At 36.3% G+C, this 27508-nt stretch overlaps 1 protein-coding gene across 1 annotated transcript; it reads left to right on the top strand.

Annotated features, from left to right (window-relative positions):
• On the top strand, positions 1 to 27508 carry LOC134537344 (PRADC1-like protein). The gene is made up of 6 exons (XM_063377687.1): positions 1 to 286; positions 11862 to 11995; positions 15844 to 15959; positions 16554 to 16721; positions 20202 to 20324; positions 23985 to 27508. Exons 1-5 carry the CDS (start codon positions 193 to 195, stop codon positions 20320 to 20322), a joined length of 633 nt encoding a protein of 210 aa, XP_063233757.1. The 5' UTR covers positions 1 to 192; the 3' UTR covers positions 20323 to 20324; positions 23985 to 27508.

Raw genomic sequence — 27508 nt, 5'->3', positions numbered from 1 at the left:
AGTTACGTAATATCTATGAGTGATGCGGTAATGTAAAATGTGCAGACGATTTTCATAAGTTCTCTTATACTGTCGGCGATGTCAGTGAAATGAATTTTATCTTTGAAATTTTAATATGTTTTAGAGGACACTTATCTTAATTTTTTTTCAACATCATACGTTCACATTGTTGCATGTACTTTGAGGTTTAAAATGGAAATACGAAAACTTACGGAATGTTTAGAAAAAGTTTCAAAAGTTATTTGTGTAATTCTGCTTTGTTATTGTGATTTGTTATCATTAGCAGGTTTGTATTAATTTAAATTACTTTCTTTGCATGAACATATTATTATTGTAACGGTTCCGTTGATCCCACATGGAGTCAAGGCTCCGGGCAGCCGCAGCCTTAAAATAAAGGTTCGGAAACAATCAAGATAAGCAATTCACAAGCATAACACAGTATTATTTAAAGGCAATACCCACAGGACTGGCACTTTCCACAAGGTAGGCACTGCCCACAAGGGAGGCACCACCAGCTTATGATACAAAAACGACGTAGGATGCCACAACTAAGGCAAAGACAACACAGTTTATTTTATTTATTTATTTTCTTAGCACCCAATAGACTCAGTTGATGAGCAGTGGCTCTCTGAATATAGGGCTTGTCAACATGGTTTCAAAATTTATGAAATACATGCATATTATTACATGCACTATTTCTATTATATGTACAATATATACATTAGCTAGCATAAAAGTTGTATTACAAATTTATAATAATGGATATAATGTTAAACAATTAAAATAAGTATTAATCAGCAGAGTTTGTTGAACATTAGATCAAACAACTAAACTAGGTTAGGACAAGGGTAGTTTTTATACTTATAACAGGGTGGCCACTCGACCTGGAAAACCTGGAAATGTCAGGGAATTTTGTAGCTACAGGGAAAAATCAGGTACAGTCAGGGAATGTTATCAAAAATCTGGAAATTTTTCGTTGAAACAGGATTTTTTAAAAATATTACTAGTAAAATAGAAAATGAAAGGTAGGATTTACGTTGAATTTGTGTTTTCGAGATCTCGTGTTGTCTCGTAATATTTTGCGGCTTTGATACATTATGTTGGTGCACCTGTCTCTCTATTATTTTATGGTTTGTAAATCCGTTATTCCGTTCTGTTGTTTGCATGATTATTAGGCCTTGCATATAACCATCTGCGCATGGATTGTTACAGTTAAATGGATAGTTTTTGTTGTACTACTTTCTTGTGGCGTGTTTTTTTTAAGATTGTGAATAAAACAAGTTAGTGTATGTGTATACATTAATCCTGCGTTTCATTATTTGTTTTTGTGTAAAAATGGCGGGATACGTCGATGAAGGCTGGCAAGTGTTTTTAGTTTTGGTACGTAAATATGTCGATTAAGGTTGACACACTTTTTAGTTGTGGTACATAAATATTTATTTGTAAAGACAAAGTGACAAGTTTTCGTCATGTCGTGCTCCAAACAAAAATAAAAAACTAGCTTTAATTATAAATGGCTTGCGTGTGAAGATTTTTCACAATGGTTACTTGAAGACGAGTCGACTAAATTTTCAGCCCGGTGTTTTTATTGCATGACTAAGTTCAGCCTAAGCAATATGGGAAAACAAGCCGTGATAAGCCATATGAATGGGAAAAAACACAAAGAAGCAGCTGCAAAACGCAAGAAGTGTGTGGAAATAGACGTTCTATTAAAACATGGACAAAGCACATCTGAAGCTTCGGTTAGTAAGTACCCAACAGATGCCACTGAACCTGTTAGTCCAAGTCCAGTGACTGATATGCCTAAGAAAACTTTGCATGCTTTTCTATTAAATGATAGCATAACAAAGTCTGAAATATATTGGTGTTTGCATTCTGTGACAGAACATAATTTATTTAGGAGTGGTGCTAGAAGTGCTGACCTTTTTCCAATACTTTTCCCTGACAGTGAAATAGCCAAGAAAATTCAACTAAAGTTGCATATACAATAGTACATGGGTTATGGCCTTATTTCAAAACACAGCTGGTGAAATTGATTTCAGATTGCAACTATGTGGTTGTAGGGTTTGATGAGAGTCTAAACAAGGTGGCTCAAAAGCAGCAGATGGACCTTTTTGTAAGATTTTGGGACTCTGAAAAAAATGAAGTTTCATCACAGTACTTTACGTCTGCATTTCTTGGTCATACAACGGCTGCTTATTTGCTTATCCACTTTAAAAGCTCTCTGTCTGATATAAATTTAAGTAAACTTATACAAGTGTCAACAATGGATGGCCCAAATGTCAATCATAGATTTTTGAAAGATTTTTTGTTTGACTTAAAAGGTGACGACCTTTGTAAGCCGACATTACTAGATATAGGATCTTGTGGTTTACATACTGTCCATTGTGCTTTTAAAGCAGCTATACGTGAAACTAAGTGGGATATAGTTGAATTTTTGAGAGCAGTCTACAACTTATTCAAAAATGTACCTGCAGGAAGAGCAGATTATATACAATACACAGATACAAGAATATTTCCTATGAAATTTTGTTCTATTCGTTGGGTAGAGAACAGCAAAGTTGCACTTCGAGCTATTGAAATTCTACCTTGTTTGTCAAAATTTGTAAAGTGTGCAGTGCGGGTTAAGAAAGCATATACTAGACAGAATGAATGTTTTTCTGTTGTTTCAAGATGTGTCAAAGACAACCTGTTTGGAGCAAAACTTTCATTCTGTTATTCTCTTGCAGGTTTGTTAGAACCTTTCTTGAGACAGTTTCAGACAGAATCTCTAGTGGCTCCATTTCTTCATTCTGCTCTCTTCTCATTGGTACACACATTGATGGTATGTTTTGTTAAGGAAGATGTCATTAAGAAGAATTTTCTTTCACCAGGCAAACTTATTTTGAGCACAGATAACTTGCTACATGCAAAAAATGTTGATGTTGGTTTTTCTGTTAGATATGCATTACAAAAAGCAAAAGGAGTGAAAGAACTTCAGATTTTGGAATTCAAGCAATGTTGTCGCCAAGCTCTAACTCAATGTACCACAAAATTGTTGGACAAGTCTCCTCTGAAATTCAGACTAACTGAGGCACTGACATTTCTTGATCCTGCTGTTGCTACTAAATCTGTTCTATTCAAGAAAAATTTGGCATCATGCTTGGAAATATTGGTGAAACACAATTGGTTATCTGGTGTGCAAGCCGACAGCATTCAGCGTGAATTACATCTTATTCTAGAGTCAGAAGAAGTGATTGGATGCATGACTGCATTTGAAAAACATTCTCACCTCGATCATCATTGTATGAAGTTGTTTAGTTAACACAATGTTTAAAACCAAGTAGTTAATTTTGTTAAATTTCTACTGATAATTTCTCATGGAATTGCTAGTTTAGAGAGAGGATTTTCGGTTAATGGTGACTGTTTGATTGAAAATCAAAAAGAACACAGCCTTGTGGCGTTAAGACATGTGCACAATGCAGTTACCTTAGCAGGTGGGGTTGAGCATGTAAAAATAACAAAATCAATGATGCAGTTTGTTAGGAATTCCCATGCAAAATACCTTGAGGCTCTGCAGACACAGCAATAGCTGGACAAAATTGAACATGATAAACACCAAACCAAAAAGCGACAAGTAAAAGAACTAGAAGATATGAAGAAGGAAGTTGATGCCATCAATGCAAAAATAGACTTTATAAAAAACATTGAAAGGTTAATTTAGTGTGTGTTTTTTTATGTACATAATTTTTTGAACTTTCAATTTTTGAGGGTGTTAAATAATAAAGTGTCAAGTTGAATAATTTGTTTGTGTTGTGTGATATGCTACAAAAAATGCAAGTACCAGCAGCTTGATTAGGTATGTACGTAGGCCTGAAAATATCACAATTTTTGCTTTAAATTTTAATTAATATTGGAATTTTAACTAGGCCTACACTGTGCACTTGTTTCTCTTTTTAATTTTCTTTGTTAGAAATAAATATTTAGCATGATTTGTCTGCATGTATGTGTTGTTTACAACGGGCTTTATTTTTAAATTAATTTTGCCGATGATTTTGACTGGTCAAAAAAACCTGGAAAAGTCAGGGAATTTTTTCAGCTGAATTGAGTGGCCACCTTGTATAATATTGAGTTATTCATTTTGAATATTTTCAATTTTGTCATTGTCTGATTTATTAATTTAATTCAAAATAACAGAACCTTATTCTAATTTTGATCTTATTAAGGGTGTATGAATGGAATTAATATTAGTGGTATAAAAGGTAATGTATTAAAATTAAGCTAGGGTTTTACGGGTACTGAAAACAGAGTTTACATGGTAAGGGTAGTGTAATTTCGAATCTAATATGATGCCCAGATTTTTAATAAAAGGATAATTGAAATTTCAGTGTTGTCTAACTTATAATCATACCAAACATATAGTTTCCTTGTAAACTAATGATTTTAGTTTTTTGTTTGTTCAGTTAAACAAGATTTGTTTTACATTAAGTATTAATTTCAGAAATTTCTTCTTAGAATAGAAGAAAATTGTGTGTGGAAGTATCTTTTTAAAGATTTTCAAGTCATGTGCAAAAAAAAAAAAGGGCCAAAATGATGAAAAACCTGAATAATATAATTAATAAATATTTTGAAAAGCAGAGGTTATATCATACATCCTTGCTGAATTCCAGAATTGTATTGAAAACTTGAGAAGTGGTGTATTGAAAGAGAAGAGTTTTTAGATAACTGGTGAACAAATTTATTCATTTATCACATATGCGTGCGTACATTTGACAGCTTTTCCAATAATATAGATTTATTTACAGTGTCAAAAGCTTTAGCTAAATCGAAATAGCAAGCATCCACCTGATCCTTGTTTGTTACTTCATAATGAATTGTATTAAGAAAAGTGAGTTGATTCATAGCAGTGGTAATTACAATTCTGAATCCATCACATAACCAACTTTTTATGTAAAAATTAATTTGTTTGAATATTTTTTCAAATATTTTTGCAAAACCATTCAGTAACGAAATAGGTCTTTTTTTTTTTTTTTTTGCATTTCATTTGCGGCCAGTTTTGTGTATAGAGATGACTTTCGCTTGTTTCAATTTTGTTGCGAAAACCTGGGTTCAATACTGTTGTTAAATATATGTTGCTACAAGGGCATCAGTAATTGAGAGCAGCCTTTCAAAATAAAATTTGGTAATTCATCTGGTCCAGTTAAAATGCTAGATTTTAGGGATTTAATGCCCCAATGTACCAAGCTCTCAGAAATGGAGGGAAAAAGAGATAGAATTAGAGCTGGTATTTTATATTTGAGATTAGTGCAGGATGTTTGATGAGATATAAACACTTGCAAAATATTGAGCATAAGAATTCAGTTCTATTTTCTCTTCTTCGTCCAACATTATTCCTTCTTCATTTTCCATTCTGTGTGACCCCTGTCTTTCCTCCTACTCCATGCTTGGCTGTTTAATAGTTTCTTACCTACTTCCTTTCACTTCCTTTTCTAGCATCTCTGCTTATTTTTTCCTCTCCTCTTACACCACATTCTTTATTTTTCTCTTTTTTTTCCTTATACCTACTTTTAAACCATCTTCTGAAGGATTTGTTCTTCTACTTCACTACTATTCTCGCACTCTTTCATCCATTTTTTATTGCTTGTTCTTCCACACACAACTACTGTAGCTTCTCCTATTCCTTCTCGACACCTTGGGATGTCATCTTTTACCTTTCTAACATATTTATATCTCTCCTCTTCATTCTTCAGTCTCCATGCCCTTATTCTCTTCTCTTGTTGGTTTACTTTCTTTCTGAATGCCCAGCCCTTCGTCTGCTACTTATAACCTGTGGTCCCTGCCTAGGGTCACACTTGATATCACTTTAATATTTTTAGTTTGCTGTATCACATCTTTTTCCAACAGGAGTAGTCTCAACTGTACCTCATTAGCTTGTGTGGGTGTGTCTCATTTTCCTTCACCAACTGTTCACAACCTTCATGCCATTCCTTGCACATAGTTTCAGCAACTTCTACCCTTCAATTGTTCCTTTCTCCCCACCCACTGCTTCTAACACTTCCTCAAAATTTGTTCTACCTTTATACACGTGTGTTGATCTCCCGTTACTATCTCCCATTCTCTGCCCAATCGTTTCTCCGGTTCTTCCTCAAACTTCTTCTTCTCGGCTATGCAACCCACTTGGGTGCATGCACCAGGAGTACCTCCAGTTTTTTACCTTTGTCATACAATACCATTTGTATAATCCGGTCACTGATGCTTTCTACCTCCACGTGCCATCCTTCCTTCACTACCGTAAAAACGTCTTGACTCGAACAGAGGTTGTTGACCCGGACAGCATGCAGACTATTTTTAAAATATTAACTATCAACTCACCAGATGTGTTATAAAGTTGATCATGGCATTGAAATGTGCTTAAAAAACTCAAAATAAACTGCTTTACGAGTATGAGAAGCATTGCTGTATTTTTTGTCTCGTCACTTGCATGAATACCAATAGTTAACTTCTTAAAAAAATATATTTTTGTCCAACTAAGGTTTATAAGATTTGATATTTATCGACAAAGATGTTATAGTTGATATAATTATGTTCAGGATTTTCTCGTGAACAAGATTTTGATAGTTAAAAGCTTATTTCGCTAATTAAAAAAAAAAGATATTCGAGGAAAAGTTAATCCAGTTTTAACCCGGACACTTCAACAGAGTGAGATTCGGACCTGTGAACTCTAGGCATTATCACGTCTGCTAGCGCACTTATCGCCAAATACCGCAATATATACATTTAGAGGTGAGTGCAGTGTCTGTCTGTTAACCAGTGTTTACTTGAGTCATGTTTTTAAGTTTTATTTAATAAACTTATTGCTGTTAGTGTCATTAATTAGTGTTCTATGAGTGAATGATATGAACTTTTGCAAAAAGTCATCCAGGAAATTAAAGACAAAAAAATATCACTTAGAGCAGCTGCAAAGAAGTATTCTTTACCAAAATCCACTTTAAGTGATCATGTTTATGGAAAATACAAAGGCCCTCACGGCAAACAGCCAATATTTTCAGAATCTGAAAAAAGGGTTTTTGCTGCCCATGCAGCTCAAGTAGCAGAATGGGGATTTCCTTTCACTCGACTCGACATACGCCTTGTTGTGAAAATGTATTTGGAGAAGGAAGGCCGTCAGGTTCTTGTTTTTAAAAACAACTTTCCTGGAGAAGAATGGGTTAATGGATTTTTGTCCAGAAATCCAGATCTCAGACTACGCATGAGTAGAAACATCACCCATAGGTGAGCAATGATCAGCCATGATCAGGTTTCAAAATACTTTGAAAACCTTAAAGTGACTATTGGTGACACACCGTCAGCAAACATACTAAACTATGATGAAACCAACCTGAGTGATGACCCTGGCTCATCAAAATATATTTTTAAACAGGGTACAAAATACCCAGAGCGGATTCTGAACAGCTCAAAAAGCTGTATCTCCCTCATGTTCGCTGGAACAGCAAGTGGGAATTTATTGCCTCCTTTTGTCTGTTACAAGGCAGAAAGAATGTATAACACTTGGGTATCAGGAGGCCCACCTGGGGCTCGTTACAACCGGTCAAAATCTGGATGGATTGACGAGGATAAATTTTTGGACTGGTTTAAAACCATTGTTTTGCCTTGGGCAAAGTCTTGTGAAGGTAACAAAGTTGTCATTGGTGACAACCTTTCAACACACTTCTCTGAAGACGTACTGAACCTTTACGAGTCAAACAAAATCAAATTTGTTTGTCTTCCCCCCATTGCAACACACTTGTTGCAACCCCATCGACATAGCTTTTTTTAGGCCATTGAAGGGAGCTTGGAGACAGATTCTCCTAGAATGGAAACTGCAAGCAGACCGCAGACTGAGCAATCTACCGAAGCAGTTGTTCCCTCCTCTATTGAAAAAGCTCTGCAAGGCAATATCGCCTAATCAGCAAAAAAACCTAGAAGCTGGGTTTCGAGCCTGTGGAATTAGTCCACTTAACACAGAACATGTTTTGAGGAAAGTGGTAAAGAAACCAGAAACCCAAGTTGAGGAGTCTCCTACTAAGAAGCCAAGGCAGCTAGAAGGAGAGGTAGTAATTGACTTTTTGTCTACTCTCCGCCATGACACTGGTGACAACAAACCTAAGAGGAAGAAAAAAGTCAATGTTGCTCCAGGACTCAGCATTTCAGCTAAAGATATCAAGGTTGCCGATCCGAAACCTTCATCCAGCAGTGTAAAATCGAAGATTGCAAAGCCAAACAAAGAGGGGAAGAAAATTAGAAAGCGGCTGAGGGAATTGTCTTCATCTAGTGAGGAGGGGCACTTCTCTCTGAAAGAGTCTTCTAACGAGTTTCGTTTATCGGACACTGAAGGAATTCCTGATGACGAACTTGTCTTCAAGAATCCACGTGTTGGTGACGGGTTGTTGGTGAAATTCGCCAGCAAGATAAGTGTGAAATACTTTGTGGGGCTGGTGGAAGCAATTTTTCCTGATGGACTCTTCATGCAATTCGCCCGAAACATGGACACAAATAATTTCGTTTTTAAGTGGGCAGAGCCAGACATGACAAAAGTGTCATTGACTACGAGCAAGTTAAGCGCAGTCTCGGACTGCCAGCTTTTGACTACAAAAACGACCGCTTGGTTTCCTTCAAATTTAAATACTCATTTGATGGCTATATTGTCAATTGAAACTGCAGTTGTTTCCTAGCATTATAATGTGATGTTTTCTTTTTTTGTATTCATTATTATGTTTGTTTTCATGTGTGATACAAGCAAGTTTTTATTACTCTATGCCCCCTCATATCGTAAGCATTAGTCTGAAACCCATAAAAAAAATGTAAACAGTTTGGTTTACGTATTAGCGGGTCCAAGTGCGGACGTTGAAGGCAAGTTTCTTTTTTATAATGTTATTAAAGTCGGTGTCCGAGTCAACACCGTTTTACATGGTTGACCTGGACACAGTTGTTTATTATTTTATTCTTTAGCGTAACATTTAAAGAGGTTAAATAAGGCTGATATTTAATAAATGAACTACTCTTCAATTAATGGTAAAGGTTGTATTTGATTATCTTAACCTGTTACCTACCTACGACCCAAAAACCATAAAAAAGTGTTTGAGTCAAGACTGTTTTACGGTACCAAGCCTACTCCATTTCATTTCTCCTTCCCTCATCATTTCCTATCCAGTACAGCTCATAATTGCCATCCCACAGTTCCATATGCCCACTACCTCTCCACTTTTTTCACTCCTAACCTCTCTGTCATAACATCCACAATTTTCTCTATCCTCCCTGTAAGAGTACCAATATTCAATGTTCCTAAACGTAGCTGGGTCGTTTTCCAGGTTCATCCATCTGGCATATCACTTTATTTGCTTGAGTAGATTTTTAATCTTGGTCGCCTGTGGACCAAGCAGTGTGGCAGCCATTAGAGATGCTTCATCCATGCCTGCTCCTTGGAACGTAAGCTTACTGATGTCATTCATATTCAGCCTTACGCCAGTGATGGTGGGAGCTGCTACCCCTCCCTCCATGATAAGTTTCCAGTAGCATTTCCTCTACTGGGGGACTCAACACCCAACAAGGTCCTTCTACCCGAAGCCGTTGGACCCTGTAGGGAGTCAGTTATATCTTTCCGCCTAGCACTCAGCTTTTTGTTGCTGGTTGTATGGTTTTCTTCTTTCACTTGGCAGGTATCCCCTGCCAGTCATTTGAAACTAATACCATGATTGTTTTATGCTAGTAGTAAGTATAAGATTGTTATCTCCTACAGCGACTCGAACAGAGTTGCCAAGGGAGATAGGGTGGGTTTTTATCTTGCGAAGAAACTTAAACAGTTTTGTGTACAAGATGCTTTTATTGGTTATAATGTAGTACACGACAAACATGCAAACTTGGTACTGATACGTCGCCGTTTGCTTCAATAGCCGAAACAGGTTAACTGCAAATGGCTGACGATCTCTGTGAACACAAATTACACACTTTTACTTTGATGCAAAAGTACTAAGGCAGAACAAATAATAACCCTGACATTTAGAGATTATGTTAGCTATGGCAACAAACAATGTAATTTTGTATTCTATTTTCTTTGAATTAATTTACTGATACTTCCAAAATTGCAAACTAGACTTAACTTTACTCAATTACACACAATCTTTATCTGACACACAATTCAAAACATATACTTGACTTATACTTAGACCAATGCCGCGAGTTTGGGTCCGTCCTCCATTTATATAATAAACATTTAAGTCAGATTCCTAGTGGCGCTTTCGCCTACACACTATTGAGGTGCGGCCAACTCGTCGTCTTTATAGTTCCGGTTATCCGGCGTCTCAGTCCTGTCTCTATCAATTTACTACTCTATATACAAAGTCAATTCCGGGTAAGTTCGCCAACGCTGCCTATAAACCCCTCTTCGCCGTATGCGGACGATTTAGATGTCGACTTCCTCTCTCGTTGCGCCGACTCGCTCCTTCGCCACTCGCTGCGCGAGTGTCCCTAATAAAAAGTCTGCTCCCTTCACTATTTTCCTTCAGGGGGTATTCGCCCACCCCTGAGGACTTCAAATTTGATTAGCAGCCTTTCTCAAAATTACTCGCAGAGCTAGTTCCTACTCGCTCCTGGCGAGTATTGGTGGCGAGTCATGGCGTCTGAGGTTAAGTCAGTTTCTTCGTAATATGTCGTCTGCGGCTAAGTCCCGATCCAGTGTGAAAAGTTAAAGTTCCACTTACGGCTTTGTTGGAATTCGGCTAAGTCCCACCTTGAGTGCGGATGGAGGTGATATACTCCGGAGGTGACGGTGTGGCCTCCGCAGGCAGAGTCCAGTTGGTGCCTCTGGATGCAGGGTGACTGTCTCTCGTGGCGGAGCAGCGATTCCCTTCGGCCTCGGTTGCGGATTTTTCTAAGTCAGCAGCGTCGTGGTGTAGCGGAGTTCCGGGCGTCGTGGGCGATGGCGGCAGCATGGCGATCTGTTGTCTTCTTCGGAGCGATGTGGTAAGCCGAAGCCTCTGGCTGGCAGCCAGGCACCTTCTGCTTGCTGCTTGCTAACAAACCCGTATTTATACCCGGCGAACCCAGACTGACATCATCATGTTCCAATCAGCACAGATTTGAAGTGACATCATCTAGAGCCAATCAGCGCTCACTGCGTTGTTGCTAAGGGCTCGGTCGCCTGTGAGCCTCGGGTTTCCTGGGATCTAGGAGTTATGCAACCTCTTAGACTCCCGTGTATTGCAGTAGTCCTGCCTTTTGCTAGGTATTTCCTACCATAACAAGATTACTGATAATCCTGACATTTAGGTTAAAATATACCTAACACACTATCCTGAAACCTGCATTTTCAAATTTTTACCATACCCTCTCAACGTGGGAGCTATTCCAGATTGCCAGCAGAAGGGATGCCAGAATATTGTTAGCTGATACTAGAAAAATGCCTAGGACCAGTCCTTCTTAGGATTTGTGTATTTTAAGTTTCCTTTGCTGCTATGTACTAATCCCACTTCTAAAATATGATTGGTCCACGTCACGTCTCATCATTTTGACCTGGTGTGCTCTATGTGCTTGATGCTGTGGTTGAGATGACCTATTTATATCGGGGGACTTACAAACGGTCGGCTACAAGTACTTAGTATATAATTTCTCCTGTTTAGTGACGCGTACTAACAGATTTGTACTGGTTGTAAGTAGGTGCAATAAAAGATGTGTTTCCACTAACGTAGCCTATATAAATATAATACACTAAATATTAAATCAAAATGATATAAGTAGTTTCTTAATAACATGGAAAATGTTTGGTTTTTTTTTCTCTCAATCAAGTTTTTAATTTAAGGTGCCAAAAACATAAATGTTTGATTATTATTTTATTTTACATTTTTCAGGCAGCAACATTTACTTGCCGGAAGTATCCACTGCAGAAATCATCGGGTCTGATGTTTTCTTCGAGATTATAGAACCAAAGGAATTGGAATACACGTACAGGATTCGACCAGCAAAAGATTTTGGAGTGACATTTGTAAGTTATCATTCTGCTTCCTTATTTTGATAGGAAGGGTTTAATTAAATGTTAGTTGTGTATTTTCGTTTTGTCGACTACGAGGTCATTAGAGATGACCATACATAACTAACACAAAGGAATGCTATTGGGGTAAGGCCTATTGTAATAACCATCCCAGCAATTTTCCTGGACTAATTTCGGGCCTTGGAAATCAATAATTTGAATTTATGGACTGAGATTGGAACCCAGATTCTCCTCGCGTTATTGTGTTAGTTACAGTGTGAAATATATTAGTACCTTGTCATTGTTCATGTGTGTATTGCATTAACTGTCTCATGAATACTGTACGTGACTTATGGGAAGATCCCTAGACACGGGTGTGGTGGAGTTGGGGGGGGGGGGGGGGAACCTGTCCCTACCCGGAAACATAGGGGGTGGGCACCAGTTATCGCTTGTCGCCTGAGCAGTGTACAGTTCTGCACGCAAACATCGTTTCTTGTTTTCAAGTAGAGGCGCAACGCGTGGTCCGCTAGTATTTTTACTAAATGTATATATTTAAAATTTATAGGTAGTTATTTAATTAGTAATTATTAAACTCTACTATTTACGTAACTATAGATAAATTTAAATAGTAATAATAAACCTCATTTTAGCAATGGCTTCTACCGGGAAAAAGAGAAAAGTTAAATATACATATAAAAATAACAGCTTCTTCGGAATGCGCTCAGTTTTTAGACAATATGACGATTTTTTGACTAAATTGGTTTCAATAGCATGAAAATAGCAGCGCTCCGTAGTTTTGTCGGCGCTCTTTATAATCTTTTAGCAAAAAATAAAATTTTGTAACGTTGGTAGTAAATAATTGTTCAGGTTTTCTTCTATAACATTCGTGTTTCGTGTAACTGGAAATTTAATGTTGTGTACGAGGCGAATAAATGTTTTCGCTCTCCGTAGTAGCACATAGTCCCTTGTCTGTCTGACCTTGAGACGTCAGAGCTAGCCTCGCAACCGCATTCCTTCCAGGAACCTTCCTATCAGACATGGATAGTACATGTAAGTATTACTCTGTATAAATGACAGCCCAGTGTTTACTTATGTTCAACAGAAATCAACTTGGAATGTGAAACAAATTCACTTGTTTATAGTAAAGTTATAAACTTGAGATAAAGTTAATGAAAATAAAGGCAGCGTGGAAGTTGAAGCACTCCTATGGCTGGTTCAAGTGTGATAATGTTGAGGCATTTTTTTTCTGCGAGAAGCTTGTAGATGATATAAATCACTGTCTCTGTTTGCTGACTCTATCCAGCCACCTGATTGCATCATCACGCAGAGCCCTTGGGACAATAACAGCCTAAAGTCATACCACATTCAACTTCAAAAATAGGAGTTAGTCAATACGTACTTGAATAGACTCAATACACTTAGAGTTATGTAAAAATGCAGAATTGAGAATATTTGTATTAACAATGTATTCTAGTTCACATTTAGTGAGACATCTGTTGATTTGATGTGATAATATGGTTTTAAATTGCTGATTTTTTAATGGAACCATATTTTTCAATGACTTTATTCTGAGTTTCTTTCGAGAATAAATTTAATTTTGCCTGTGTCTTGTGTTTATGATTAAATCTTTTATTTTTTTCATTTTACTGCCTAGAAGATAATTTTTGCATGAGAAGAAAGAAACTTTGAATCACATTTTATCACATTGCAGTTTAGATTAATTCACTTTCAGTAACTGTTTTAAACTTTAAATACAGTGAAATGGCTTATGATAGTGTAAGTTTTATAGCTATATGTAATTTATTAATTTGAAATTTAGCATGTTTGCAAGTATGTGTTTTTTATTTATTTCTATTTTTATACACAAACTCTAGTTATCTATTTACACAAAAGGGATATTAAAAAAAAACATTTATGGACAAAAAACTTAGTAGTGTCACCAATTTTAATATTCACTTGATTCAAGAAATGTTACATTGCATACTGGTATACTACAATAAATACAATAAAAGAGTTAATAGAATATACTACAGAAAGGGGGGAAGCATTTTGGGAAACTACCACTGGATGTAGATCATTAATTTGTTAAAGTAGGTATTTGGTATATGGTGATGGCAGGAAAGGGTGATTTGAGTTTTTGTTTGTGTATTTACCTTGTGTACTGAGGAAATACCAATATCCTAAGCCCTACTCAAATTCCACATGTTGTATAGCCTTATGGTACATATCATTAATCAAAGGCTCAACTTAAAAATAAATAAAATATAAGTGGATTTTGATACTAAAATAAATTATTAAATTTAATTTTTTCATAAATTCTACAAAAGAGTGGAAAAGCCTACAGACACAGAATCTGTATAGTAGGCCCCCAAAGGAAATACTGGCATATAGGCAGACAATTGCAAATTCTTATCACAATGTACATATAAGAATTAATGTGATAATTGAAAGAAATTGTATTAAATATGTTATCAGAGACATTGCTAGTTAACTTGTTCACTTCTCCATAGTTTATCTGTAGATTATATATTGGAGACAATAAACTAGCATATGCTATAGCAATGTGTTTTTTTTTAAATCTAAAAATGAAGGCACTCTGCATTTTACAAGATAATCAAACTAATTTGTCAACCATTATCAGAGAATTACTGAGATATCTTACCAATTGTATTTAGTGAGTGAATAATATAAGAAACAAAACTTAGATTTGTATCTAAAGAAGTAGTAAAATAAATGTATGCAAATAATTACTGCTAGATATGTAAGTGGCAAAATTTCCCAAAAACATTTTCTGAAAAATATACTTATTATATATCTTTTCTTATTTGTTTTCCTATTGCCAGCATTAGATAAACATAATTTAAAATTGGTTGATATATGTTATACAATAATTTCTTTTCTGAAGATTGGTAGGTACTGTTTAAACATGAACTGTTTTTTTCCTTTATCAGTTGGTAGAGGATAGAATTTCTCCTATCCAACTCTCAAATTTTAGAGCCATTGGGTGGTAAAATGGTAAAAAGGTAAAAAGAGACAAACTGTATGTTTAGTCTGGTTCTGTTTGTATAAAAATTCTGACAATATTTATTTGTGTTTTTCTTTAAACATATAGCTCATCTAAAATTTACCTGAAAACTTAACATATCAGGTTACTGCTAATTTTAGAGGCTTTATTACAGTATGTTATTTCTGTCAGAAAAATCGCACCGCTGCATATTTCACCCAAAAATATTACAGCTCGATTTTTCCCCCCAATATTGAGTGAACATAGTTCTGGGGTCGGTGGCTATTTTAGTTAAGTTTATTGCATTCATGTGTGTGCAAGTTTGTGCAGAGATATTAGACAAGTCATGTTGTACAAAATACAAAAATACAGTGATGCAATATACCTACAAAAAAGATAATGAACAAAACACATACTTCCTCTTAAAATTTTCTGGAGTCACCTCTGGCTCTGCAGTGAATGCAGCTGGTCAGCAATTGTCACATGTAAAAATTTATTAAATCTTTAAGAGTTGTATTTCAATTTATTGTGAGGTAATTCAAGCTTTATTTGTCATTAAAGTCAGTTAAATAATTTTTTTAATATACTAGTTTTTTTTTAAATTATATAAATGTACCAAGTGCTTATATTTTAATATTTTTACAATGAAAGCTTTTTAGTAGCAGCACTATTGTTAACATGTTCTCAGGAAAGTGTGTTGAATGATTTACTGTTGCTAGGAATAGAACCCAATGTGCTGGGCTGCAGCTTCAGGCATGCCAACTGTTGTAGCTTGTAGACAGTGGTTATTGTTCATTGACACCAGTGTGCTGGTCGGCTGCAAGGTGGCCTAATTGTTTGTTGTTGTTGCGGAGTGCAGAATGAGACATTTTCTGGGCGCAGTGTTCCACTGGTACCGGTTGACCCTCCGCACGGTTGTAGCTGGCCTCAGAATGCTGAGCAGCTGGAAGGAAGCGTTGCTTTGATCGACAGAGGGTGAGTCGTACTTGGACTTTAAGCTTGAATCTTTTTCCCCTCAACAAGGAAGCACGGGTCCGAGTCTCTGTTCCTGCTGACAGATGGCTTTGTTGATCCAAGTTTGATTTTATTATCTTTGAAAGGACCATAAACAGACAACTTTGCATGACGCCTTTCTCAGTGAGTGGGCAGATTTTTCGTAAATGGGAAAGCAGCACTCAGTCCCAGCATGAGAGTTCTTAAAGGAATTCTCTATTTCCTCATATGAATATACTCATTTCTTGCCTTTCTTCACACGTGTCTCATGTTTTTCACAATTGATGGCTCATTTGGAAAACATGTTGCTATCATGATAGTCTTGTTCTAATGTACATAAACTCAAAAAATCAATATCAAATATAGATCTTTGTGTAACACATTAAATCGAGAAACTAATAATTTACTTAATCTGTTAGCCTAACTATATATACCAGAGCTTGAACATGTTATTTCACTCCCAAGTTTACGGGCAGTGGTTTATATCATGTGTTCAGGTAAGCCTGAACTGAATGTATAGACGGGTATGGAAAATGAGTGTTGGCGAAAATTCTGACTGATCGGCCATGTTGGCAGGGACTGCTCCTTTCTGAGCAAGACACTGCGTGCAGAGCAGGCTGGTGCGCGGGCCGTCATCGTGACGGATAGTTTGGAGGACCACGACGAGCTCTACATAGAGATGATAGATGACAACACGGACCGGGAGGTCCACATCCCGGCTGGCTTCCTCGTTGGCAAGAACGGGTCAGTCATACGTCATCACTAATAATACCATATTCGCCCTCAAATAATTTTTTCATCCCTTATAGTTTGACAATAACCTAAATTTTTTGTTGTTTAGAATAAGCCTCGCACCAAACTTTTAAAACAGAATTTGTGACCATATTTCAAGTTTATATTAAACTAGGACCTTGTACATATTATAGGTGCAGTACCTGGCATTGCCCGGGCTGAACACAGGGTGATATATTGTCTGTGAGTTAAAGCAAAATGGATTGCACTATATGACAGTGTGGTTGACATAGAGAAATGACACAAAATTGCTGTGTGTGTGTGTCTGACCTATAATTTCCTGTTTACCCATGGCGATCGGTTGAACAGTTTAGAAGTTGATGCGCTGCAGCATCATCTAGTGGCGAGTTACAAAAAAAATGGATAGCATTAAAACCTTCTACATTAAAAAACACTTTGATGTGCCAACTTTTATGGTGATTGCCAAATGGTGTCTGAGTATCGAATTCATACATACCAACATCCTATATCATATATGAACATCCATTTTTTTTTTTTTTAGAAAAAGAAGTAGCTAATGTTTTATTACAGTGTAAAGAAGTAAAACATATACACACTCACTCACAAACTTTCCCTAACCCAAGGCAAGACGTGATGGATGCACCAAAAATAGCACGTTTAAAATTCAATGTAATGCCATCTGTTGACGAAGTTCAGATATATACTGCTATTAGCGCTGTTAGCTGGCGCTGAGCCTCATTAAACAGACGGTGTAGAAGAAGAATAGAAAGTTGCCATACTTTATGTATGATGGTGTGGCAGACATAGAGAAATGACACACACTCACTATTTGTATGTCTATGACCTATGCTTTTCTGTTATAAAAATAAATTTACCCCTTTTTCACTCTTAATAGGGATGAATTTCATAGTAATATATGGCATATGTGTTAATCCAGGTTATGAGCTAGCTGTTTGCCAAATCTCATCCAAATCCATTCAGTGGTTCGGGCATCAAGGAGTAACAAACATACACACAATCTTTCGCTTTTATAATATTTGTGGGATGTCTATTTAAAGTTATAAAATAACTGCCTTTGTAAACAGTCACCCGTTTACAGGTTGATTTCATGTTTATTGTAAATTAATTATTATTTTTTAAATATGCATTTGTATTATAAGTTGTACCAGCAACCACACTAATATGGATAGCTAAGGCAAGCCAGTATGTTTAGTCTTTGGAAATTGTCGCAGTTTAATAATTTCTTGTCTTCATTTATTATTCTTTGGACGCCAATTCCTTTTTCTGCAAGCTTTACATGAGTTATACACATGTTTAATTACAGTACATTTGATTTTTACTACGACTGCTGAGTATTCTTCCTGCTAGTTGCGAGCTCACTGGTTGCTACAACAATCCTGGGAAGTGGAAGTTGAAAACGAAAGAATAGGGAGAATTCCACGACGCCATGGTCTATAGAAGACGTTTCCCTTGCGATGTGTCGCCAAAAACCTGGTGCCCGCAATGGAAACAAGAAGTTTGTGTCAACCACGATAGTTGAATACTACAGTGTTAGCAGAGTATTCAGATAGGAGAATTCTGAGTTCATCTACCTCAGAATACAGGGTATACGCCTTACCACGACGTACGAGGCGTTTTGTGCTTCCATTATCGTGATTTCTACATCTGATTCCTGTCATCTCGTGGTGAGAACTTTCCTTGTACCACGTTTTCAGGACCATTTTGTATCGCCGATACAGTCACTGAATCGTAGCCTACGGCAGTCGTAGTTGATTAGAACTTTCTTACAGCGTCCCTTTCTATGAGTTCCTGCGACCATCCGCCGATCTACCCAGAAGTCTTGAGTGGCCGAAGAACATGATCTACCACAAATAGAGCTAGTACCGGTAGTTTTAACCATTGAGAATTCAGTAATGACGGTGTAGTATCAAAATTTGGCCCGAGTTCATTTATATCTGGCTATCTGTATTTGGTAGGTTATTTCTAAGCTGGTACAACGTTAGGGTATCTGAACATAATTTTTCTATGCAAACTTCTTCAGATCATGAGTTTTCATTCCAAGTGTTGTACCTACCTATGTGCTAAAAATTAAATATCAATAATATATAGTAATATTCTGATATTGATTTAATTATTTGATATTATTAGTTTTGGTACTAACCATACACGAATACAGCCAACCACCATACTTTGCCAGCCAGTTAATATACTTCACCCTTAACATACACTACACCGTAATATCATCTGTAATTACTCAAATATAAGTAACTGTGACGTGTTAGCTGTGTCAAACACAGTTGTAATAGCTAGGCATAGGCACACACACACACACGCTCACAGAAGAATTGTCGACCAACAGTGGGGCCCGACAACGAGGGATCGTTGGTCGCAGGATTCCCAACTGCCCTGAAAGTGCTTTGTGTAGATTGTTACCCCCCCCCAGTTAAAGCTAACTTTCACTGTAGAGCATCTTATTCTTAGATTACAGTGGGGAAGTAAATAGCGCCGTCTCTTTCTGCCACACGCCGACTGCTGTTAGTACTGTCCTTGTTTCTGTGTGCACTGTTGCCACATAAAATACAAATTTAAATTTGTACTTTTTGGACAAAGGAATATTGCTCATGTCATTATACATATCATTAAAATGTGCATAAGAATATATATATATATTGTGTGTGTTAAGATAAGAGTAATGCTAGAATAAAAAAATGCCTAAACCTAGGTTGTTTTTTCCCAGGGTAACTTAGCATTATCCAAGTTTGTTGTCGGGTAAAGTCCGAATAATCACTCAAATAAATTTGAATTCGGCATTTACTGGCGTACACATAGGTCTACCCAACGCTGACTGTATAATGTTAGAAAAAAGAAATTATTGATAACTTTAGTATAAGTTAATGAATTTAATGACCGAAAAATCATTGATACCTTAACTAAACTAATCTATTTAAAATATTTTGAATGAGGAAAATTGTACAGAAATGTAATCAAAATTATAATTATGAAAATAGTTCACAATAAGTACTCTTTTTGTTATTAATAACAAAGAAATTGTTATTTATTTGAGTAAGACAAACTGCAGTGACACTTTTACTGAATTGCAAATTTTTCCTGCAGCCATGCATTTACCCTTCTTTGTAGTACATTTTGTTTTATACTTACACCTCTTTTTAGCCTTGACCGCTTAAAAGGGATTGTTTATTTGCAAGTTGTATGATTTATTTCCGGGCGATACATTTTATCAGTTTATCCTGACAAACAGAAAACTGGTTCCTTGAATGTAGTTTCACTAAACTTAGAATATAAAAAAAAATTAATTTTTTTAAAGTGTTTTTCATTTCATTTTTATCAAATACAATTAAGTAATAAATTATTCATTTAGATGTTTGTAATTTTGAATATTCACACAGGCATATTCACAGCACTACTAGTTAAAACAGTCTCTCATACTTTCACGTGTTTTATTTTGACAAGGATTATGATAAAACGGACATTGGAGAAACTTCAGAGGGTCTACGCTGTCATCAACATTCCAGTTAATTTGACGTTCACCTCAGCGTACAAAATAAATGAGCCTCCGTGGATGGTTTGGTAAAGGTAAGCTTTCTGCAACTTAACTAGTTAACTTGAGTTGCCAGAATTTAAGACGATTATCTTCATTAGCCAATTCTGTGATCAACAGACTTAGTGATTTTCTGTTTATGATTTATTTTATATATTAAATTTACAATTGCTGTTTGATGTAAATGAGCCATCAATCATAATGCAAATTAAGGGTTTCTTTTTGGGTTTATTACATAATAGCTTCCCAAATTACTTTCTTATTAAAAAAAAGTTAAGTTACTTTTAGTATACTATAATTTAAAAAGACACAGTTTTGATATTAACTCATTATAATACAGTACACTCCCTATTTAACGCGGTTGTCGGGGGACATAACTTTTACCCGCGTTGTTGCATAACCGCGATGTTTCGATGTGACCAAGGTCAAAACACCGCCTGTGTTCTAATAGGTCGGCAAGCACGCACAGAATAGACGGCCCGCCATTGTGCGAACTTTGCATCCGCAGTTTTCACTAAACGCGGGTGAAAAAAAAATAATAAATTTTAAAGATAAATATTAAATGTTGAATTTTATTTTTTATTTTTCCGCACGCCGCGCACAGTTTGTCGCACGGCCTACGAGCGCGCCACACGCCGCCATACACACGTGCGGCACACAAGCTGCTGCCAGTCTCGTGGTGTCAGCCACAGTATCTGCTTCGTCTGAGTGTCCGTAACAAAGTAAGTGCAGTGTGTGCGGTTACACACGATTCTGTGGTCAAAGTCTTCTAAATAGAAAGGCCATAGTAATACTTCAAACCGAATATGAATCGCAAAGTACCGAGTTTGATTGACAAAATAAAAATTCTAGATTTACGTACTTACAGATAGCGTGTCTTTTGCAGAAGTATGCAGCAGATACGTGAAAAACGATTCTAGCATTCGTACAATATAAAATAAAGAATCGTCTATCGTGTAAAGTGGTTAGTTAAACTTTGTTATCCATGCTTACAGTAAATTATAAATGGTCACATGTGGGATACAAAAATTGCGCCAAAATAATTTTAGCGCAATAAGTGGCGCCGTATTAAAAAGTCTGTTAAACGTTGTCTTTACTTATTCCATCAAACGCTGTGTCGAGTTGCTGAGTGTGTGTGGCTCGGATCGGCAAGTGTTATATTCCCCAGCCTCTGGTTAAAGGTCGGGAGGCCGCTACACATAAACATTTCCGGGGCTTGTTTACTACCTCACGGCAAAAGTGGTACAGTATGGTTCACGTAAGTATTGGACCACTGGGAATTCCTCGGCAAAGATTAAAAATACGCTAGCTGATTTACTTTACTATTTAATGTTAAAACATTATACAAAAGTAAAAAGATGAACGTGTATAATACAACGAATAATATTACGTCTGTAGGTTCAAGTTGTAACAAAACATTTATATGTCTCCGCTTGTCAACACACGTGACCACGAGAAGTGTGCAGACGGAAATGAGTGAACTACTCAAGGTCACCAGACTTCCCCCCTTTCGTCTTAATCGCCCCTCTCATCACTGGCGCTTATATTCCACTCCTCCCGTCTACCCGGGTGTCTTGGTCGCATATTCTCGGCTCGCCTCTCCCCTCCCAGCGCTGGCCGTCAACCAAACCTATCCAAAATCAATCCCCAGCCGAGTCACGCTGGATGATGTCGCTAGACGGTGGGCTTTATCGGGTCCCCTGTCCGATGCTTTATTTGTGGGTTAAAAAAAATGTTAAGAACTAGTGTTTCAGAAAATAACACTGGACTGGATTGGACCATAATTTGAAAACACTACAAGATAGAGGAATAATGTACGGAGATATCTTGTTTAGAATTTCACTGCGGACATTTTCTACGCCTAGGCTTTTTTCTGCCCGATGCTTAGTTTGTGAGTTACAACGCAAAATTATCCTAATCGGCTGTCAACCATTTATTCCATTATTATTACAGTAGAAACTCGTTAATCCGTGACGCGCTAATTCGAGAACCGGATAATCCGGGACGATTTAAAAGTGCATAAAAAAAAGAGAAGTAAAAATTGTCAGCGCTTAAAATTAACGTCACGCGGGCCGGCGGCCGGCAAACACTGCAAGCCTTCGCGTGGGCCGCCAAACTCTGCAACGCTGTTTGTACCGACCCTTTGTGTCGTCCCCCTTTCACCTGTCACATTTGTCACTCTTTAAACTTGAGGGGGATGTCTTGACTTCTGCTTCCCGTCTCCCTTTGTTTGTTTCCACCCGCCAACGCACGGCAGGCGCCTGGCGAGTGACGTGTCTGGCTGGCATTCGGCTGGACGATGGTGGAGAGGGGGGGTGCAAGGTCAGCACGATCTTATCTTTCTCTCTTCCGCTGTTGTAAATGACCGTGAACTAATGGCTAGGCAGTGCCGTATTTTTTTAAGCCGAGACTAATTCGAAGACGGTCCTTACCGTGAACGGATTATCCGGGTTTATTACTTTTTTTTTTACATGATTTTAATTATCCGGGCATCGGCGGGGTCCCAATTAACACGAATAATGGAGAGTTTACTATTTTTTATCCATCTGCTGCCAAGGCGCAGTAAGCCTCGGTAGATGTTACGTCACATGACCTTGGCCTACCCAGCTGCACGCCGGTGTCTGAGAAGCTTGACAAGACCTTCCGGGCTTTTAATCGCTAGACCGTGAAATTCGGTAATCCGTGATTATCTCGTTCCCGACCATCACGAATTAACGAGGTTCTACTGTGTTATTATTATTATTATTATTCATTTCTGATTGGGGGACATGGTTTGACCCGCGATATACCCGATTCCGCGATCTATCGGGGCGCGGTATACCGGGAGTTTACTGTATATATTTATATTATAGTAATATGCAATATTTCGATAATAGCAATAGGTGTAGGAATCTGTTCAAAATTGTTTAGATGAAATCATTAAAAATCATTCCTCCCCCCCAACACAAAAATGAGTCAACAATTGGTTCTACATGCATTGTTCTGTGCTTGAATTTAAGTTAAGTAGATTTGCTACAAATTCACTCATAACTATTTTCCTCTTAGGCTCAGTATGTTTCCCAATATTTATCTCAAAATTTGACCCAAAACTTATTAAGGAGTTAGGGTATTGATTTGACTTTACAAATATAGCATAGGATAAAGCTGTTGGTGCTCCATTAGTTCCTTTTATAGCATTATCTTCTAAAATGTTGTTTTACTACAACCTGTTTAAGTTTTTGTGGTTGATTTGCTTAACGTAGGCTCATACCTGTTTACTTGAGTTGTGGTTATTTGTGAGAGCATGTACTCATAATGTAAACATCATTATTCACTCTACTGTAGTTGGTCATTATAGCACCATCTAAAGTGACAGGTTTTCTGTCCAGCTCTCATATGTCATTAATCATTATTGTCTGGCACCCGGATTGTCTCGTGGCGTTTTAACTTGTATGGGATTAATTATTACAGAGTCAAAAGGTGTTAAAAACATTCACTTGAATTTTCAGTCAAGCATTGAATACTTACATACTTATAGGTCAATTGAATGCAAATTAAATAAAGGTTTGGTATATTGCCATTTCCTTCGAACCAAACAAACATTACGTTATTCTCTGTCATTTACTACTGAAATGCATGTGGTTATAATATATGTTTTTAAAGAAATGCACATTTTCATTTTCTAATGAGTTCTTTATGTATGTTTTTCTTTGCAGTTATAGGCAGTAAATGGAGGCTGACTGATACACAATGCATATTGATATGGTATGTGACAACATGAGGTTAATATAGTGTCCCTGCATTATATTATATTGTACTTCATTTTGGAACACCAGTTCTGTATACATCTACTTGTAGGTGTCATACAAGTTTTTTATATTATATTGTGCCGTTTAAAAGGTAAAATTAACTAGGCATTGGCTTGCAGCTATTTGATATGTATAGTTACGTTACAATATTAGGTAGTCTCTGGAGGTGTGTAGATCTGTGCTGTGTGGTTTAATATATTTGACCTAAACAACATAGTCTGCATTTTTCCTGTGATGTGTACAAAGAATTAATGTTCCTTCTCACACAATATGTTTAACTTCATTTTCTTGTTGTTGCTGTTATCAAGGGCTATTTATGTGAGTTGATCTCGATAGCTCTCTTGCATTTTATGTTTCTTTACTAATTTGATCACCATACCAAATCTATAAGCAATAAAAGGTAATGTAAACATTCATAATTATAGTAATTACTTTTGTGACATTTTACAGCTTGAAAATTAAGTTATTTTATATTGTAATAAAATTTGTAACCAAACAAATGCAAGATGGCTATAAATAGGAATAGCCCATTAGCAATGACTCTAAGAAGGCATGTGAGTTGGTGATATCAGTGACATGTATGTACATCAAAAGCATGAATAATATCACGGCCATAAGTAATAGTCCATTAACATTTTAGTCATTAGCCTATTTAGGGGCATGTTACTGTAGTTCCAAGCCTGCAAGTCACAAGTCTTTAAATATACAAAAACATGTGATAAGACTTATAAGTTTATAACTTATACAACAACACTGTAATGTTTATTTCACTTGTAAAGAAGGCTCTGTTATGTAAATACATGTTCTTCAAATAGGGAAATAATGTTTGTGTCTGCAATATTTTTGTACTTAGTCATTAGAGGCAGTGTACAAACTTTTGAACTCCAGTTTTCTGATAACTGTGCATTGTTTTGAAACCATAAACTAGTCAAGATACAGCACGGTTTCATCAAAAAGTTGAGGCAGGAATTTCAGTAGCAACACAACAAACTTTAGCAGGCTTTTATGGTTGTATGTAGGAAATAGGTCCTGATTATTACACAGATAACTTTTGTATAATGCTTTACCCAAATGCATTGTTAAATTGTGGAATCATCAAATAAACTTTCGATTCAATTGCTGCACAGCGTTTTGCTTATTTGTTTGGGTTGTACGACACATGGTTGTGCACACAGTCTTACTCAGTTCTGATTGGTCAATGCTAAGGCTTGGGATCAAAGCCACTATCCTCGCCAGGTAAGTGTGGATGTCTAGCTGTAAAAATTGTGCCTCTCGTAAGGAAAGTTGTACACCAAGTTTTGATATTATGTAGCTGGGCTGGATTCCAGTATTTCCCGGAAAAAAAAGGGAACGTATCTTTCCCAAAAGGTGGGCTTGAAATTTCTTTTTTCCTGTTTCTTGATTTTATTCTGGTAAAGTGTATATACACATATGTCTATGCACTTGAAAATGCTCTATTTTGAGCAGTTCAAACTCAAAACATTAAAAGTGGCATAAAAAATATTCGTAGACACGATTTTAAACCAGCACTTATTCAGCATTTGACACATTCACCAATAATAAAACCTAAACCTGTCATAAACCTTTGTTTGGTATCACCTACTGGTATCTGAAAAAAATATAAACAAAATTGGCTTTGACTACGAATTACATCAACAAAAACACGGGAACTGTATATTGTGCTATGGATAAAATGTTAACACTTTAGTTGAAACTATGTTTTAATTGTTAGTTATGATCAATCAATCACAATAGTCATACAGTAGTAGCTTACTTACTGCATTTATCTAAACACTTTATAGATGTTGTGACTTATGCCTTGAAAGTAACATAAACAAATGTAAACATAAATAAAGATGCCACAATTGAGTGGAAATTCCCTGTTAATGTGTTTGTAATAATATTGCTGATGGGTATGTAGCAGACATAAATAACTAAAACTAGTGAGTGAATAACTTGAGTTAAAAGCAAATTAGGCTTTTTGTTTGATTTTGTGGTTATAAAATAAAATAAGGTTAGCCTTATTTCATGGTATTTTGTGGTCCTTCAAAATTAAATCCTTCTATCAATGTATAATCACTAACCATGGGCCTACACAATAAATAGGACAACACTTTTCCTTTGAAATAGTATTAACATTTTTGAAATTTGTTACCTCAAATAATTCTCGATCCCATCCCGTTTACCATGGGAAATTTTCCCGAACAAAATTCATTACCTTCCCAGCTCTAATATTAAGCCTGGTATTATAGTAGCAAACATTTTGATTGTAATGCTGTTAATATTGGTATAATGATCAGTTTCAACGTTCTATCACAAACAACAACTTTTTTAGTTGCAATTTTCTTATAAAAAGTTGATTATTTTATAACTTAATAACACAATTTAAACTCCTTCCCTTACCTTCCCCCATGTTTAAGCCAAAAATAAAAAATAATAATGTGGCAAGAACATTCCTTTCATTCAATCAGTAAACATAAGGCATTAATGAACTTGGAGGAAGAATGGTACAAAATATATTTTAGGCTAAGTGTTGTGTTATTACAGAATAATTATTTTTCCTATGTGTTCATCTCTCCTGAAGTAGTGTGCCATAGTCCCTGATCATTTCTCCATGTGCCTATTGGAATTGTAAATAATGCATGTTGTAGATATTGTATTTAATACTGTTCAGTGCTCATTTTTGTCTTCAGCCGGTATTACAATAGCCCATCACCTTTGTCTGTCCTTCAGTAATGTAACCTGCAGCCAATCAGATGGTTCAGAACAACTCTTGTCTCTCCATGAAAAGCTTGGGAAACTCGTATTTTTGATGGGTGGACAGATGGAATTACGTACATACATAAATACATACACTGTAGGTTGCATCAAACAACTGTTATCAGAATACAAGCATGTGGAGTTTGTTTTTGTTTGTGCAACTGTTTTGCATAAAAGCAATAACATTTTGGCGTTAAATCTCACATCCAAACAATTCAATAATTATGATAATTTTTTTACGATAATTTGCTAATACAATACATATGAGAACAGGACCTAAAAAGCAAACAAAATTATGATAAATCTCCGAGAGAGAAAACATTGATCATTGGCTGCACGGGTTTGGAAAAATATTTTACAGATGGATGAAGTAGTGTTGTTAATTGCTTGGCTAGCTTCACGGAGCTGACAGACAGAAGGGCATCAGAGACAACAGGTTATTGTAATTCTGACTAGTGGAATAGTGAAGTAGATCATCATGTTATGTGTACGTCGAAAAATAATGTAAAGACTACCAACAAAATTTAAAAAATTAAATTAGAATTTCTGTATTTTTCTTATTGTTCCAAGAGCACCTAACCGGTTTAATTTACTATACATATTGTGTTTAAATGTTGACTTCTGTTGTACAGGTTCTTAATTTGAGAATAAAATTTTCTTATTTGTTGGAA

The sequence above is a fragment of the Bacillus rossius genome, chromosome 1 (assembly GCF_032445375.1).
Source record: "Bacillus rossius redtenbacheri isolate Brsri chromosome 1, Brsri_v3, whole genome shotgun sequence".
NCBI classification, from domain to species: domain Eukaryota; kingdom Metazoa; phylum Arthropoda; class Insecta; order Phasmatodea; family Bacillidae; genus Bacillus; species Bacillus rossius.
The sequence above is the reverse complement of the archived record's forward strand: the minus strand, read 5'-3'. Positions and strand labels throughout refer to the sequence as shown.